At 41.9% G+C, this 18,215-nt stretch overlaps 1 protein-coding gene across 1 annotated transcript in view; it reads left to right on the forward strand.

Annotated features, from left to right (window-relative positions):
• The first annotated feature begins 487 nt into the window (after positions 1-487).
• xrn2 (5'-3' exoribonuclease 2) overlaps positions 488-18,215 on the forward strand; it is a 45,449-nt gene continuing 27,721 nt past the window's right edge. The window contains exons 1-18 of the mRNA XM_070849052.1: positions 488-692; positions 1,327-1,454; positions 2,569-2,680; positions 2,916-3,027; positions 3,228-3,286; positions 3,457-3,546; positions 3,702-3,774; positions 4,523-4,573; positions 4,746-4,903; positions 5,687-5,761; positions 6,181-6,314; positions 7,617-7,674; positions 7,776-7,883; positions 8,833-8,877; positions 9,697-9,840; positions 10,657-10,701; positions 13,202-13,296; positions 16,043-16,178. Of these exons, the coding sequence (XP_070705153.1) occupies positions 618-692; positions 1,327-1,454; positions 2,569-2,680; positions 2,916-3,027; positions 3,228-3,286; positions 3,457-3,546; positions 3,702-3,774; positions 4,523-4,573; positions 4,746-4,903; positions 5,687-5,761; positions 6,181-6,314; positions 7,617-7,674; positions 7,776-7,883; positions 8,833-8,877; positions 9,697-9,840; positions 10,657-10,701; positions 13,202-13,296; positions 16,043-16,178 (1,698 nt within the window). The 5' untranslated portion in view covers positions 488-617. The remainder of the gene's footprint in view (positions 693-1,326; positions 1,455-2,568; positions 2,681-2,915; positions 3,028-3,227; positions 3,287-3,456; positions 3,547-3,701; positions 3,775-4,522; positions 4,574-4,745; positions 4,904-5,686; positions 5,762-6,180; positions 6,315-7,616; positions 7,675-7,775; positions 7,884-8,832; positions 8,878-9,696; positions 9,841-10,656; positions 10,702-13,201; positions 13,297-16,042; positions 16,179-18,215) is intronic.

Here is an 18,215-nt window from a genome sequence, read left to right on the forward strand (position 1 = left end):
AGGGTATATATAAGTGTGAAAACATGATATAAAAGCAATAAAGGCATAGAGAGCAATAAATGTTGAAAGAAAATGTGCATACACAGTCAGCAGTCAGATACTGCACAGCTAGATAATGAGGAGAAGGTCTTGCATTGATGAATAATGAAGATATTGCACAGGTAGAATAAAAGGTACACACACAATCTGTGATAAAATGTAGCGCGTATGGTTAGACTGCAATGAATTTAAAAGGAAGGTACAATCAAATGCAATTATAATTTTTCAGATAATATTTAAAATATATTTGATATCACAATTTAAATCAAAATCAGAGATGTTTTTGGTGTTTTTCTACTTTGGTGTGTTAGGTGTGTGTTATTCTGTTTTTGTCGGCCTGCAGTTCCGTTCGTGGCCACTGGTGGCGCTGTGGGCCATCGTGGATCTCCGGAGCGCTCCGGAAACAGTCGAGATAAACCGGAAATGGTTACTTAATGGCCATGGTCAACAGCATGTAGCCGGAGTGCTGGAATCACTCGTAGCAACTCTCGTGTTTTAATTTACCTATTTTAACAGTTTGATACGACTTCACACTTGTTTTTTATAAAAGCTGACAGAGGAGCGACTCTTCACCGGAGATGGGAGTCCCGGCGTTTTTCCGCTGGCTCAGTCGAAAATATGCGTCCATTATTGTGCATTGTGTTGAGGAGAAGGTAAGTTGTTAGCATGCTAGCTAGCCGTCTGGTTTAGCTGTCACGCCAACGTTAGCGGGAACATTTTAACGTGTGTTTTCTTCATAAATTCACCTTTTTTTTGCTCCCTACACTCGATAGTGTGTCTTCTCCACCGTCAATGCCGCGTTTTTACATCGTTTTATGCTTTTGAATGTTTCGGATGTTTGATATTAACGACTCGGAGAACAACGCAAGTTCGCGAGACTGTAAACAAAACGGCGACGTGGTTTTATTTAACTTTATTTAACCGATAAAAACGCCCAAATTAAAGCTTTTTTTTTAACGTATCACACTATGAAACCTTAACAAGCCTTCAACATTAGAGGATGATGTTAAAACATCCATGATTTTTGGATAATGTTGACCAACTTGCTGCATTGAATTGAAATAAATGTGGGTGAAATGAGATATTTAAAGGCTTTCCCACTCTGTTAATGAGCCAATATAGATGATTAAACACTATTAATGATTAAAGCACGCTGTGTCTTTCAGCTGCTGCCATGTGCTTAATGAGTGTCAGTAGTTTAGGCCTTCATCTTCTCTGCAAAACTACTGTTTTTAGGGGAAAAAGCCCAAAACAAAGAGATTTATTTGTGCTGTTTTATCTCCACAGGGGAAAGAATGTAATGGAGTCCGTATTCCTGTCGATACAACCAAGCCAAATCCCAACGAGGTGGAATTCGACAATTTGTACCTGGACATGAACGGGATCATTCACCCGTGCACACATCCGGAGGACAAGTAGGAGCCTCTTTCTGTGCCGTTTGGACGTCTAACGCTTTGTCTTTGTCACCACATTCTCTGTTTGCAGTTTATTTTAGTTTAATATGATCCTTTCCTCCTCGATCCTTCAGAGATCGACTGTTTAGGGCACCTGTCCCACTCTCATAGGGGTGGTTTTTAACAGCACTCTTTCAGAATTGATCAAAATGGTCAAAAATCCCTCCAGAATACTACGTCAAGACACCAAGAGGTGGAAAAAGTAAAGTGGAGACTCGTAGGTGTCCGTAGAACCCACTTTCATTCAGATATCTGAGATGAGAGGTTTCCCTCACCAAAATATATCTTTGGTGCGTTATTTAGCTCCCTTCTCGACAAGCTAGCGTGACAGGGGTGCTACCAAGGATGCCTTAGGGTGTCCAGTTTCATATCGCACCCGTTACGGCCTCTGAAGGACAGAAACGTTGGCTGAGACGCTCCCACTGGCCCCCGAGGGTTAGAAATGCCACACAGGGACCTCCAATTACTGCGGGGGTGGCAGCATCACAGCAGAATTGATCTTGAAGGGCCACAATGATGCATCACAAATAGGTTTTGCATTCTGGTTGATAGATAGATAGATGACTTTATTAATCCCCAAAGGGAAATTAAATGGCTGCTTTTATCTCTTATTTCATTGAGAATTGAATGTTTTGTTTGTTTTTTTTTTCTCTCTGGGCTCTTGGAATTATGACATTTTTCATTTTATGACATTTAGTAGAGTTGGATCTAACTTGATTCACCTGAAAGAATAATATACAGATTATTTGATAGAAAATCTGTAGCTGTGGGCCTAGATTACATTCAGAGCATCAACATATGAAGTATTTTGTTTCTAACACCCAGATTTGATCTGGAAAAGGTTGTTCAGGTTGTATAAGTTGCAAACTGAGTGTTAACCTAAGTGTTTTAAGTCCTATTCTACAACAAGAGCATGTTTTCTTATACTAGGGAACTTTTAAAATACCAGATTTCTTACATGAAGTTCGGTATGACACATTCCCACACACATTAATATTGAATTAAGGGCACATCAAACCATCTCGAGCCCACACACCCTCCGCATGCTTCACACTGTGACCTCTGCTGCCCACAGACCTGCTCCCAAAAACGAGGATGAGATGATGGTGGCCATCTTCGAGTACATCGACCGCCTGTTCAATATCGTGCGGCCCAGGAGAGTTCTCTACATGGCCATCGACGGAGTGGTAAGTAACTTCCAGGGCTCACATCCACAGCAAAGACTGAAACAAAGCTCATTAAAAATCTATTTTCCAGATTCTACCTGTCAAACATTGTTTTTCATAAGGTCACAAGTGGCTGGTATGGTTAGGTTTGGCTAATTTGGCCACAGCATTCTCCTTACTGATGGTATCTGGGTTAATGTGGGCAGAAAAACCAGCTTTGAGTGGTAGAAATAAGATCTTGTGTAACTCCGACCAGGCTCCACGGGCCAAGATGAACCAGCAGCGCTCTCGGCGGTTTCGTGCCTCCAAAGAAGGCGTGGAGCTGACGGAGGAGAAGAATCGCATCAGGGAGGAGATCATCGAGAGAGGTGCGTCATGTTTTTAATCTAGAGAATCTACTGTGTGGTATTTTTACATATTTTGGGTTTGAAATAACTTGTGGTGTGAGTTCAGGTACTAATAAAACGACTCCTCTGGATGAGGAAATGAATCCTTGATGATTTACAGCTGAATTAGCTTTGTTCTGATAGATTTACTCACTGTAACCTCACTTGTTTTACTTCTACAGGAGGTTATCTTCCCCCTGAGGAGATTAAAGAGAGGTTTGACAGCAACTGTATCACTCCAGTAAGTGGGATAAGCACTATATTCACCCTTTTAAAGGGAAATAAACCATTTTTACATTGGTACAACTTGTTACTGTTTGTTTTTTGTGTTTGTGTTTCCCATGTGTGAATAAAGGTTATACACAGGATATTTAATGTGTGTGTTTAATATTTGACTTCTTGTGCCTCCAGGGAACAGAGTTTATGGACAACCTGGCACAGTGTCTTCGTTACTACGTTGCAGACAGACTGAGCAACGACCCAGGATGGAAGAATGTCACAGTGCGTTAACTAATAGAAAGAATAACATGAAGCTCAAACAGAAAGAATCCGATTGTTGTTTTTCACTTTATGTTTTAGTCTCCAGCTCATGGCAGTCAGCTGGTTTTATGTTCACACGGACGGTGCTCACAGTCACTGACCTTTTTGTTGTCCAGGTCATCCTGTCTGACGCCAGCGTTCCTGGAGAGGGTGAACACAAGATTATGGACTTCATCAGGAGGCAGAGAGGTACACGGATATTCTTAAATAATAGAAACGTGTCTGTTTCATCACAATGTGGTTATACTGTATAGTGCAGCGTAAACAAAAGGGTTAAAACAGAAACATGAAAGCCTGTACCACGGTCACACTAAACATTCAAAGCCCCACAAAATACAGACCTATAAGCAAATATATAATATAGTTAAATAGTTGTTTCCAACTCTATTAGTTTAACGGCCCATAATCTGGGGAAAAGTGAGGTGCACAAGGGTTTATTTGGTCTCTTAGTTAGTTGTAGGTTTGTTCATGCAAATTCAATTCCAGTTCCTTTTAAAATCCAGGAGAATCAGGCACTTGGCACGTTGCTACTTCAACAGTGGATTCAGTGAGTCAGAGGAGTGGATGGTGAAAGTGTGTGAGCCGAGGAAAAGTGTGTGAGCCGAGGAGCGCTGCTGCGTCCTCGAGTGTGTGACATGCAGAGTGTGCACACGCTGTGAAGCCACCTATGTAGGCACATCTTTGAATCTGAACAACATGCCCTTAGAAAATACTGTATTATTGACTCTGGACGAGGTTCACTGGTCAATGGTGCAGTCGCTGTCTGCTTTTTTTTTGAGGTAGCAGCCGGCTAAACCTCATTTTAAGACCATCCTGCTGGGAACATGAACTGTTCACACAACACGGGTGCTGGGTGTGTGTGTGATAAGAAAGGAGCACTGGACTTGTTGAACATCAGGTTGACCTGTTTAATCTGTTTTGTGATTCACTTTGACAGCTCAACCCAACCACGACCCCAACACACACCACTGCCTGTGTGGAGCCGACGGTAAGCCTCTCAGCCCGCCGCCTGCAGCGTGAAAAGAAATAATTATGATAACACACAAGCTCTACATGATTAGAAACGTCATCAGGAGTGACCTGGTTTTGTTGTGCGTGGCTGCTGTCGTGGTTCTTGTTGAGGTGACACCTTTTCTTTGTGCGTGCTGACCGATGATCAGCCGACCTGATCATGCTGGGCCTGGCCACCCACGAGCCGAACTTCACCATCATCAGAGAGGAGTTCAAGCCCAACAAGCCGCGGCCGTGCGCTCTCTGTGGACAGATGGGTCATGAAATCAAAGACTGTCAGGGGACGGCCAGAGAGAAACAGGGACAGGTGAGCTCCGCTTTTACCTGTGGAGGAAGTGTTTCTTTAACATGTTTTATTGTTGTTAGAACGTTATTTATTTATAATTTGTGCTTAAAATCAGAACTAAGTGTAAAAACAGCATATTTTATGTGGGAAACTTGCACATTAAGCTTGAAAACCTCCATCAATTATCCACAGGAGTTACGATCATGTGATACAGATTTCAACAGAGTAGTAACACACACTCGCTCCACGCCACAGAAAGGATTTATTACTGACGACGTTTCGATCCTACTCTGGTCCTCACCTGCTCAACGTGCTTAAAAGATGGAAACCACATCCATATTAGTACATTATGCACATTAACGGGCCGACGAGCTCCACGATGGCGGGTGTGTTTAACCATCTTGAACACCCAGAGTGGTAAACATCCAGGTCAGCACGGGCAATTCATCACTATTGGATACATGCTGCATCTCATATAAGGAATTATGAGAAAATGATGCAAAGTTAGAAAAAATAGACAAACAATTAGAAAATGTACAAGAATTATGTCAGGACATCCCAGTATCAGACAGAGGGGGAGTTTATTTGGGTGGATTGAGTGCAGGTATTCCCTCTTTTTCATTGAGACGGATTATAATAAAAACAGGAGTGGATTGTAACTGTGGACTGGACCGGACCAGAACCTTCCTGTCCGCCTTTTAAATTAGGTTGTTAATGTTTTCCACCAGAACAGCTTCCTGTCTGTACGTCTGTTTACCCATAAATGTGCCATTAACAGGACTTGACTGCTTTCTTTTCTTTCAGCATGATGAGTTTGCGGACTCGATGCCAGTGTCTGAGCAGGAGTTCATATTTATCCGGCTCTGTGTGCTGCGGGAGGTACGACGTTTATGTTGCTTCAGGATTGAATCACGTCGTTGCTTCCTGATGGCATTGTTTGATTAATAATCAATGAACGTTCATCATTATTAGTATTTTAGACTCCAGTAATTCATCCAGTAATTTTCTTAAAGAACAACATTAGGATGTTTTTTTTTTTTTTTATATAACCAACATTTGTCTGACTTTGTATAACAGTGGTTTAAACCTTTTCACACCAATGAGCCCAAAACTGGCAGATATTGATTTTGGTAAACATGATACAAATTCAGTTGGTGCTGAGAAATAAGAGTAACATGACTTTAAACACTTTTTTCTGACTGTGTTTGAACTGTAACACAAGAGCAAACCTTTTCCACAGGAATAAAAGCACCGACCAGATGACCTACGTTAATCCTGCTTTCCCTCCATGTTTTCAGTACCTCGCCAGGGAGCTCACCATGGCCAGCCTGCCGTTTCCCTTCGACTTTGAGCGGAGCGTGGACGACTGGGTCTTCATGTGTTTCTTTGTTGGAAACGACTTCCTGCCACATCTGCCGTCCTTAGAAATCAGGTGAGCTGTGTTTTTGTGGCCCTTAAAGGATGGCTCTTTTTAAACTAGTAGTTTTGGTGCCTACTGAGTACAAGGTATAAGAAGTTTTCAAATTGGTTCAGTGGATCACCTGATCACAGTAGGTCCACTAAAAGAGCTTGTTTGATCCACTGACAGGCTCAGAGTGTTATTCTAAGTGTGTGACAGCATCATGGAAAGGATCCCTACAGAGAGAGACCTGGAAGATCCTTTTGGTTTAACCACAAACAGCACACACACCAGACTACATTCATAAAAACAGGGATTTTAGAGAACAGGACACAGGAGCTGCTGCTGCTTTAATCAGTTAGTTTGTTTGTGTTACTGTGTGTTACACAAATATTGTGCTGGATCTGAACTTACTCTTTAAGATACCAAAGTCACACAATAACAAATCAAACAAACTTAACAAGGCAGCAGTAAATCAGACCCTCTCATGTTCCACAAGGTAAAATTACTGTGTTTGTCAATGGTGTCTGGTGCCTTTGAACTGAAAGATTTAACGGCAACATTTTACCTTCAGAATGCAGGAGTTGCTGTTCTACCGCTGCCATGATCATTTAGTTTGTTTTATTCTGTGACGTTGGTGTTTTAAAGGGTTAGTTTGGGTCCAACACAACATTTCTGTAACACACAATAACACAAACTAACTGATCGTAGCAGCAGTAAAACAGCAACTCCCGTGCTCCTGTAAAAATACTGTTTTTGTCAAAGGAGTCTGGTGGCTTTGAAAGACAGCACTATCCTCTGACTAATTGTGCTGAGGTATAATGGGAGTAATCATACAGTAATGGGATTTACGCTGCCTGCCGACTCAGTTATTCCAGCGTTGGTCCAGAAGTGGGCAGGACTCCAGCTTTCTTTAAGCTTCACAAAAACAGGGTTAATTGCAGCACAGTTGTGTTGTGATGCAGGTGTTGTCTTTACTCTCTGTATAGAAACAGCCTGATTACTCACTTCCACAGTGATCGTAATCCTGTCGTCACTTCACTTTAACCTCCAGCACGGATCAGACTGAAAACTGGTGGAGAAGCTCAGGCCTCCATTGTTCTGCTTCACTGCTCTTCACTGATGTTTTTTTTAAAAATTTGAATACGGATGAATAGGAGCTCCAAATGTTGTTGGTTACCTGCCAGAGTGGCTGATGGGGCAGCCAAATTTCCTGCTGGTGTCAAAGATAAATCAGTGTGTGTTGGTTCAGCGTCTCCCATCCCGATTCTCATTTAAATGTACACTGAATGATGTGTTGTAATTGTTCACTGATGGCGTGTTTGTTCGCCACAGAGAGGGGGCGATCGATCGGCTGGTCAACATCTACAAAGACGTCGTGCACAAAACCGGAGTGAGTACAGTCACGACTTTGTGTCGTTCCGCGTTCCCAGTCGGGACCTATTTTTCTTAAAAAACTGAGACATAATCGCCTCGCCGCGCGTCTGTCTGCAGGGCTACCTGACGCAGAACGGCTACGTCAACCTGGAGCGAGTGGAGCTGATCATGCAGGCGGTGGGCGTGGCCGAGGACAACATCTTCAAGAAACGCAAAGAGGATGATGTAAGATCTCATTTCAATCAGTGATCAGTAATGTTTTATTTACGTATAAAACGTTCAGGCCTGTTGAGTCTCTGTAGCAGAAGTAACATTTCTATTCAGCATGTTCATTTATTCTCAGACGGCTCCTGATTTAAATCATATTTTAGCCAATTTTAATCTGTTTTGTTGAGTATTCGTGTTCAGATAACGGTCAACATTTAAAGAATGCTTCAGTATTTTTAAACCTGCGATGAATTTATACATATTTTAGTGTTTAAGTGCAAAAATCTTTAGAATTGGCCCAATAGATCTCCTCAGTCAGCAGCTGTGAAACTGGCTCTCATTTAATCCTTTGCTAAAAGAGCTTGTTTGATCCACTGACAGGCTCAGAGTGTTATTCTAAGTGTGTGACAGCATCATGGAAAGGATCCCTACAGAGAGAGACCTGGAAGATCCTTTTGGTTTAACCACAAACAGCTGTTATATCGCTCTCTGCACACACACCAGACTACATTCACTAAAACAGGGATTTTAGCTCACAGAACACGGGAGCTGCTGGTCTCCTGCTGCCTCCATCAGTTAGTCTGTTTGTGTTATTGTGTGTTAAACAAATATTATGTTGGCCAAAGTCACACAATAAGAAAAACAAATTAACATATCGGATCAGCATTTCCAGTAATTCTGTGTGGTAACTTTACTGATTTTGTCAATGGAGTCTGGTGGCTTTGAAGAGAGCGATTTTTTTTTTTTTTTTTTTTTTTTTTTTTTTTTTTTAAAAAGGAATCTATTGGACAAACTCCAAAATGTTTAATTCCTCTTTCAGACCTCAAGATATGTTTAAAAATGCTGGAGATGTTGTTTGTTTGTTTGATCACACAGCTCGCTAAAGCCACAGCAGCAAATATTAATGTTCTAACTGTGATTAACTGCTTTCTGTGATTGATAAGTCTCCACATTTTCTTTGTTTTAGGAAGGCTTCAAGAGACGGATGAAAGAGAAACGGAAGAGGATGAAGGTGAGTAAAGCAGGTGGATGATGGTGATGATGATGATACCATTCAGTTTTTTATACACCAGCTGGCAAATCTTAGCTGATAAACTGTGTGTACTAAATAAATTCTCTGCTTGTTTCATCACACTGAAAGCATCAAGAACTAGTTTTAGATTTGTCACAGATCTAAATGATGATCACTATCGGAAGGGGGTTATTTTTTACTAATGGTGCAGGTATCAAGGTCGTCTTCCACCACTGACTCATGATATTACTCCAATTCCACATTTAAAAAGACCCAATGGGATTTATTTAGACAACAGCAAAACAACCTATTATCCTGAAGGGTTGTGGGGGCTGGAGCCAGTCCCAGCTGACTTTGGGTGAGAGGCAGGGTGCACCCTGGGAAGAACATGCAAACTCCACACAGAGAGGCTCAAACCTGGAACCTTAGCATCAGTGCTATAACCTCTGCAAAGACAAGACGCTGAAATCAAAGATCACAAACACTAAATGAGCCTCAACAGAGTGTGAGTTCACACATCGTGGAATCATGGAATTACATAATGTTGTTCAAAAAGCTACTAGCAGCAGAAACCACTGAGTTTTTAATGTTTAAATCTGCTACCAGGTGGAAGCAGCTTGAACCAGCAAAGACGTACGAAGTTGAGAACGGATTCAGTTACACAAGAATAAACCGTTGTTAAATCTTCAGTCCCGTTCTTCTTCTCCCCTGACGTGTTGTCAAGTTTCCCGTCCATCATCTCGATAAGCTCTCAGCTGCTGTCCTAACGCTCGGCGATCACAGGATGACCGTTTTGTTCCCCTTCCCGTGTCACCCCAGGCGGAGCAGCGGGGTCCAGCCTACATGACCACGGGCCAGTTCGCCCCTCACGCCCTGGGGAGAAGGGACCAACCCGAGGCCGTCCAGAACGCTCGGCACCAGGCCTACGACATGAGGATGCAGTCCAGGGAGCAGCACAACAAGGTACACAACAGGTTGTCTGTGGAACACACGGGGTGTCTGTGCAGCTCTGAGAAACTCTCCGTTTCCTTCTTCAGTCTGAAGTTTTCTCCACTCGTAACAAATCTTAAAGGAGGAGAGTGATTTGGTGAATGCAGTGACAGTTGGTCGAACGCTTAACCGTCTCCCTTTTGAATTAAATGTCTTGGAAAGCTGCTTGGATTTCAAATTAAATGGTACATTTAGTTGGTTTCGGACAGCGTCTGCCTCGTCCACAGCGGTCGCCGCTGCTGTTATTACTCCTCCTTTAGTTCTGGTGTTTCGGCGCACGGCTCGACAAAGGCGTTAGTCCCCCCCCTCAGCGCTCATTAGACCAGGAAAACACTGTTTCATGTCATGATGCCAGACTTTGGAGCGATCCACTGGATGGAGTGGGTGGATTCAAAGGTCTGGATCCAAGCAACAAGCAAAGTAGGTTAACTCAAAAATACTGAGAGAGTAAGAATTAGTATTCTGTTGTCATAGCAACCGCTGGAAAGTATAGACATGCATAAAAAAATGATTAGGTAATTCAAACAAAACAAAGAGAAAATCAGCATATTATGAGCGAGCTGTAACTCATCTTGCATGAATAAAACATCCCAGAATGGTCCTGTAATAATAAAACGAAGCCTTGATGTTACAACAGTGTTTAGTAGAGATGTTATGAGACATACATATTGTAATATTTAAGTGTTTGGGGTCATCATGTTCAGATCCAGTCGGGGGAAGGAAGGACGGTTTGCAGTGTAACATGCTGATGAATTCTTTCTTTCTTTGTGTCTTTCTTTCTTTCTCCAGGATGCTGCTCAGTCCCTGAAGGCCTCGATGAGGAACGGCGGCAACGTAAGCTCTTACATATGAACACATGCACATAAACACCTACCGTGTCGCGTTGGTTGGACTTTTGTTGGCAGCATTTCTGAATTAGTTTTTAGTTAGTTAGTGTTTAGTTACTCACGCGTTTTTTTAGAAAATAAACCAAAAAAGTATTTAAATAAAGGTGAGTAAGGTCGCTTTAAATGGTTTATGTAATGTAATTTAGTAAAATATGTCCAAAAATGAGTATTTCTTGGTCATAACCTTCTTCGCGGTAGATCTGGTCCATAAAAAGTGGGTTAACTAGATCCTTGACTATAATCCTCCTTTAAATGACTTCAGTGGAAGATCAGAACAGAACCGGAGGTCCATCAGACCATTTGTTCACCTGTGAGAAACTGTTCTCACCTCACAAAGTTGGCCTGTAGTAAAAGAATGGAAGACGAGAAAACCGGACTGGTCAGAGAAAGAAGAGGTTAAACTTTGGAGGAAGACGATAAACGAGCGCTCACAGTAAAACTGGCTTGAATCCTGTCGTTTAAACGTAGTCGTCACTCCAGCGTTGAGCAGACGGGCGACGGCGTCTGAAACTTGTGGACATGAAACAGTTCGACTGTTACCGACTGGAAAGATCCCGCTGGAGAACAGCAGAGTGATCCAACTCGACAGTCGGACAAATCATGAGCTAACTGTCGGTCAGAGTTTGAAATCGTCAGCTCCTCGTTTCCTTCATTTACTGCCTTTAAAATCAGCTGTGTTGCACTGAAGACAAAGTCGGAGGTAACTTGAGCTGTTTAGCAACCAGGAAGTAAAGCAAAGTCTAAAAGTTTCCAAACTTTGAGAGATTCTTTAAGATCAAGTGAACATTTTCAGCGTCTTTTGTGCAGCTGATTTCACTCCTTGGTTCTAACTTTAACTCAGATTTGAACTAGAATCATTAACTGGGGGTGTTTAGAGCAGCCGTCTCCGCTCGTGCAGTCAAATGACGGTAATTCAGGGCGATTTTCCTTCATATCGTTGTGTTTTTTTCTGCAAGTGTGGGTGTGAAATGAGTCTTAAATTGCATTCAGAGTGGCCTTAACAGGTCTGAAATGTAACCCTGCCCCTCCCTACTCTGAAGTGTTTGTGTATGGTGTTTGATTTGGTTCCTGTTAGAACATAATGTAAATCTGCTGAATCTAAAAGACCGAAAGAGTCTAAAGAGTAAATGTTCTCCTCGTTATCGCCCAGAAGCCTTTAATTCGCCTTTAATTCAACCTCCCCCTGTAGCAAACTCTGACAAGTTGACTGTCCTTGAGAAACCTGTCACGACTGGTTAAAAAGTCATTGTGGGTTTTTACTCTCACATGGACCGTTCACTCTCTAGCTTGTATGCAAGTTGCATTGAAGTTGTGTTTGCGCTGAACAGCGGTCTGTCTGAATGTGGAATGCCGTCCTGTGGTTTAGTTCATGGTCGCGTGTCTATTTAACGCGTCCGCTAAGTTAATAAATTTCCTGCCTGTGTACAGCTTTAAATATATTGGCCAACAATATGCAGCCATACATTAGCACATGAATGAACAGAGCACAAAGGCTGTAGGAAAAAAGGAAGGCTGAGTAGCTACGCTAGTGTGATCTTCTCCTCTTTTTCTTTGCATCAGCTGCCTTCAAACCTAGAAAACAGACATGCAGAAGGTTCGTCTTTGACTCGTTAACAGTAAAAAAAAAAAACTATCATCTACTTGTTTCATGTGCTGAAAGCTATACACACCTCTGAGTTTGCTACTGGTGCTTTAATGAACATAACGGAGTAATATTTCATTCGCGTGGCTTAAATATGTGGAGAAAATATAGATTTAATTGCTGTTTTCTCTCGTAATACATGTTTTATTTGTTAGATTATGTGTTTTTTAAAAAGGGCAATCACACCTCAGATGTTCAGAGCTGAAATTATTCATCAATTAATCAACTTATCAATCAACAGAAGTATAATAATAGATTATTCTTCTTCCTGCTTCTCAGTTGTGAGGATTATCTGTTTTTTAACACAATATTAACACAAAGTCAGACACCTGACGACATTTATTACAATATTTGGACATTTTATAGGTTATTTAAGAGCAAATTGATCCACAATTACATGTATTGTTTGTATCTCTAAAAATACAATACAAAATAATACTTTGCTATGTTATATTTGTTTTGTTTTTTTATATTTCAGTGACTAATAAAAAAAAATAAAAAATCTGGCTTTTTTTCTTTACATCTTTGATTTAAAACAGTTAACTTAATTTGTAAAATAAGAGACACCAAAAAGATAATTAGAATTCACAGCTGAATCCTTTTTCCTACAACAAGACACAAAACAATGAAATGATTTAAATTAGAAGTTAAATCAATAATTGGGCACAATATCGTTCTGTATGTCTGGATCCCACCACAGACTGCAGCTCTCCGTTCAGTTTCCAGGATTATTTCGGTGCTCTGGTGTCTCTTTCTGATCTTTTCTTTATTTCTCTTCATCCTGGGTTTTTGCCTCCCCGCCCAGTCGTCTGCAGGCCCCAGCGACGGCACCGACGGCAGAGGGCTGAAGAGGAAGGCTGAGGACAGCGACAGCGAGCCGGAGCCCGAAGACAACGTCAGGTAAACGGGCGGGCGGTGGGGTCGGGGAGCCATTGGGGAAACGAGTGAGGGAAGTGACGTTAAGATCTGCCTCTGAGATGATTACATGTAGGACTGTCAGACTTTTTATCACCTCCCAAAGTCTCTTATTTGTCATGTTAGTATATCTAGTAGCTCATAACCACCTGCGTCACTTTACTCCCTTCAAAACACACTTCTTTTATTCCACACTTTCTTCCTCCTTGGCCGGCACCTACTTTACCCACAGTGCAACTCGACTGCTGACAGCCAGGTCAGAGATTTGGGGGTGTGTTATGCTCATTGTGGTGTGGACCATGTTCCACCTCTGACCATAAACCAATCAGCAATGTTCCCACCAGAGGTCGACCGCTGGTGTTTACAAAGGCCGATACAGTAACGATAGTTTGGAGCAGGAATAATAGATATAAAGTCATGAAGTAATTATTGTACCTTTTTATTAGAGAAACGATCAGTTTGAAACTTGATACCAAACATAGCCAGAAAAAACAAAACCCAAGTGACGCCTCCTGCCAATAAACAAGCTTGGCAAAGCAAAACAAGGCAGATTGAAGCCTCCTGTGACAAATTAACAAGCTCTGTGAACACTGGAGCTTCCTCCATGAAGTGGCCGGTGGGCTGCAGTCGGCCTGCTGGGACGGCCTGAGAGCCGCTCGGTTCGCTGCTGGATGTATGGAGTGTGTGGGGGGGGGTGTTTTTGGAGAGTAAAAAGGCAGCTAGGCTGTCACGGACTGGGCCGACTTCATGCTAAACAGTGATGAACGTTCTTGAGTGACTGTTGGAGGCTGCACAGCCATCGGACATGACGACGGTCTGTAAAGAGCTCTGCAGGCGCTGAACCATCGGCCAAACCCACTAATCAGTCTGGGAATACCTGGAAAGTCGTAGAATTAAGAATACTCTATTCCAGACTGGGAATTTTATTAGATTATTTGGTCATGTCGAGGAAAATCAGGACCTTTTGTGCATCTTTTTAAAGAAAGAGAAAATATAAATGTGTTTATTTACCAAACTAATATTTTATTGTAACGTTCTAACCCTTCTCCTGCTCAGTCCCTGCTCTAACATTTTCTATCTTTGGCCGTCGAATCGATGAAATGCCAGGAAAGCGTCTGTTTCAGGAGCGACGGTTACAAAATGATAATCACAAGTATGAGGAGACGACGATTTGTTTAGCATGTCATGTTACATCTGTAAGTCGTCGAAGTTCAACTTTTTAGTTACTGAAAGTCGTGGAAAAGTTCATATTTGCCATTTCAGTGTCAAAGCTACAAAATGGCTGCATCACAAGCTGCTTTTTGAGGCATCTACAAAGAAAATTAAGCCAAAAAAAACTGTTAAATTGACCGAATGAATTAATCAAAATCTCCTGATATCACAAAGAACATTAAACTGTAGCAGACTAGGCTGAGTAATATTGGAAAAAAACTGCAAAAACAGTTTGAAATTATAATTTTTTTGGCTTGTTACACTTATTCTTGATACTGTGAGTAAATAAAATGTCCTGTCGTATCATCGTGGCCACTAAAAGAGTCTCTGCTGGTAGTAGAAGCAGGTTGCAGACGGCCTGCATGTAGTTTAATAAAAAGCCTTTTAAAATAAATCTTTCCAGACCAGCTTCGGTCCGTGAAGATGGAGTTAACTAACACAACTGCAGAGATGGACTCATTAATGCCACCGTGCTGCAGCACAAGCTGTTTAACACCTTCCCAACACACACACACACACTCCTCTGAGCAGCTCCCACCTCCCTCTGCACGTGATTAATATGGAAAGCAGGAATATTTGAGTAAATTCCTCTGTGACGCACTCGTCAAAGCTGCTAAATCCATCGGGCTAAATTGGTATTCATGGAGGCTTTCCTCTCAGGAGCCGGCGCTCCCCGCGGGCCGCTCCAAGGATCTGCCACACAGATGCTGGCCGGCCTTGATTATGTGTGCAGAACGGCAATGCAGCCCCAAATCTACCAAGAAGTCAAAGCCATTAAACTGTTCCAGCAGCAGTGAGGACGTTAATGCAGTTATTTCTTTCCCCAGCCTATAGATGAGCAGAGCAGCATCCTCAAAACAAGTGATTTTAATAAGCAAATGCATCGTTTAGGTACGTTAACGCCACAAACATCTGATTGTCTCTTCCAGTCAGTGTAACAGGAGAATAAATGTCCCCTTTTCATGAGACAAATAGTTGTAATATAAAGCCTTTTTAGATGATTCTCTAAAATATCAACACAAATCAGACACTTCATGAAGTTCTGGCCAGACATTACATGTATTGATCTCTCCTCTATATGTGAAAATGGGGCTGAACTTCCTCCTGATTAGCTCTCGTTTTGACATATCTGTTATAAACTTACTGTCAGTAGTATCTAAAAGGCAACTCTGGTGTTTTTAAACCTTGTCTTTGGGTTGACGTCAAAGCCACCAGACTCCATTGACAAAAGCAGTAATTTTACATCATAGAATAATGAGTTGTTGTTCTACGGCTGCTTCAATGGATTAGTGCTTTTTTTGTTATTGTATGACTTTGTGTTATATTTGTTAAACAAGTATTGTGTTGGAATTAAACTAACTCTTAAAAGCACCAAACAAACTACCCGATCGAGGCAGCAGCAGACCAGCAACTCCCTGTGTTCTGTGGGGTAAAATCCCTGTTTTAGTGAATGGAGTCTGGTGTGTGTGCAGATTGGTTTTGATCAGTAAAGTATAACCGTGTCTGTGTGTACCTGCAGGTTGTGGGAGGAGGGCTGGAAGCAAAGATACTACAAGACCAAATTTGATGTGGACGTGACTGATGAGGATTTCAGGCAGAAGGTGGTTAAGTCCTATGTGGAGGGTCTCTGCTGGGTGCTGCGCTACTACTACCAGGTAACATTAAAAACACTTGACATGCACTCGTACAGTAAAATGGCATCAGACAAACGGCAGGGGAGACGCTGTCATGAAAGTTCAGATTCTATTCTGCTGAGAAATTACATGTTTTTGCCCAAATGTGTCCCGAACGTCTTGATAACTTGTGGTTGAATGTTGTCACTGGTGTTGAGGTCTCCCAAACACTTCTGAATAACGTTACAAACCTTTTTGAACTATTTCGGTGACCCTTCACCTCTCAGTCAGAGAAAAGTCTCCACCTCTGTTAAAGAAAAGTGCTGTGCCGGTACTCTGAGACGGGCGCTGATCCCACATCGTTCCCTCTATTAACTCGTGTTCATCACTTCTAGCATCATTGCTTTTGCTGCTTCGTACCGCTTGTGTACAAATCCTGTCATCCATGATTGATTTTGTTTCTAACTGAAAGGATTTTAGTAACAATCTTGGCAGCATGCAGTTTGTTCGACACATTTCGGTGAGTTTCTACACATCAGGTCTTACCTCCCGACATGAACAAGTGTACAGCGATCGCCTGAAGAAAGTTCAAAGCAGCTGCAGAGCAGATGGTTGTATAGCAGACTAAAAACTTGTTTTTAAATATGAAATAAGGAGTTTTATTAAAGGGAAGTTACACTAAAGTTTATTTTAAGGAATGGCGTCTTTCAACAGTCGTGTAATGAAGAGATGGCTGACTTTAGTGCGGTTTAGTTATTTCTCTATCTGTGAATAAATAAGAAAGTAAAACATGACGACAAAAAGTTGACTGACTGTCAAATAGTTATTCTAAACATCGGTATCTAATAGTTAAACCATCAGTAAGTTGTTAAAAATCAAAGAGTCCTTAAAGTATTTCAGCCGAAGCCGTTTTCTGCATCTGTTGCAGCAGCAGCAGCAGAAAAAGCGACAGGTTTTTGTTGAAGTCAAGAAGTCCTCACCGTCGAGTGTCTCGACAAACAAAGCTCCTCACAGCAGCTCTGATGTCTCCACTTATTGTTTGCAGTGTGATTAAACACTAAATCATTTTTTATTGTTGGAAAATATTGATCTTTATCTCGAAATGAAATAATCAGCTGTGGGCCCTCTCCAGAGGAGCCGGGGCGTCTCCGCCTGAGCCGGGGGGATTTGTCCGGGCTGATTGCGCGCCGTGTATATGCACGCTCTGTGTTGACTCCACATGCTCGCCAATCCAAAGCCCGTCTCGGGGGGGCTGTTCTGGATGAATTCATTAGCGGGCCCCTCGGCGGACGGGGGGGACGTGTCTGCTCTCCGCTGCCACACATTCACGGTTCTGTCTGCCGCCGCAGAGTTATGATCAGGCACACCTCGCCAAATGATCGGGGAGGGCAGAGACGGGTTCATCCAAAACACAAAAGATGGAAGGATTCACACTTTGGTCTGCGTCTCACTTTTTCCAGATCCTTTGGGTTTTCAGACGTGTGACCCCGACGGAGTCTTGAACCATGAATCTGGTTTTTCTGTTTCATCGCTCAAACAACCCGTCCACAGACTCCCTTTGTGTCAGTTCACCTCTATTCAACAATTTCACAACGAATTAGCCGTCCTGTTTGTCTCACAAACAATCAGAGGTGTTTCTAATGTTTATTTGGAGTGGAAAAAATATCAGGAACTCCTCCAGTAGAGGTTCATTTTTTTTCATATTCAAAAGAAAACATCAGTGTTGCTGCTGCGGAGTAAAAACACATTTCAGTTTTAGATAAACTAGTATTGTATCGAATCAGGAAGTCGGATCAATACCGAGGACAATTATTTCTAACTAAGTGATGCGTTTTGTTGAGTTTATTTTGGGTTTGTTGTGTTTGGTTTTTTAAAAGTTCAGCATCTTTGACAGAACTTCTCGTTTCCCAAAACATAACTTTGTGTGAAACGCTGCATTTAAAGTCCATAAGAATTTTTAGTATTTTCAGTAAAATCGTCTATAAATTAACCAGAAATCTGGTGTAATGACTTTTCTTCCACTTTTGTTTCGTTACATCACACAAACTCTTGATATGTAAAACATTTCTAGAGCTGCAA

Source organism: Pempheris klunzingeri, chromosome 18 (assembly GCF_042242105.1).
Source record: "Pempheris klunzingeri isolate RE-2024b chromosome 18, fPemKlu1.hap1, whole genome shotgun sequence".
In the NCBI taxonomy this organism is placed as follows: Eukaryota; Metazoa; Chordata; class Actinopteri; order Acropomatiformes; family Pempheridae; genus Pempheris; species Pempheris klunzingeri.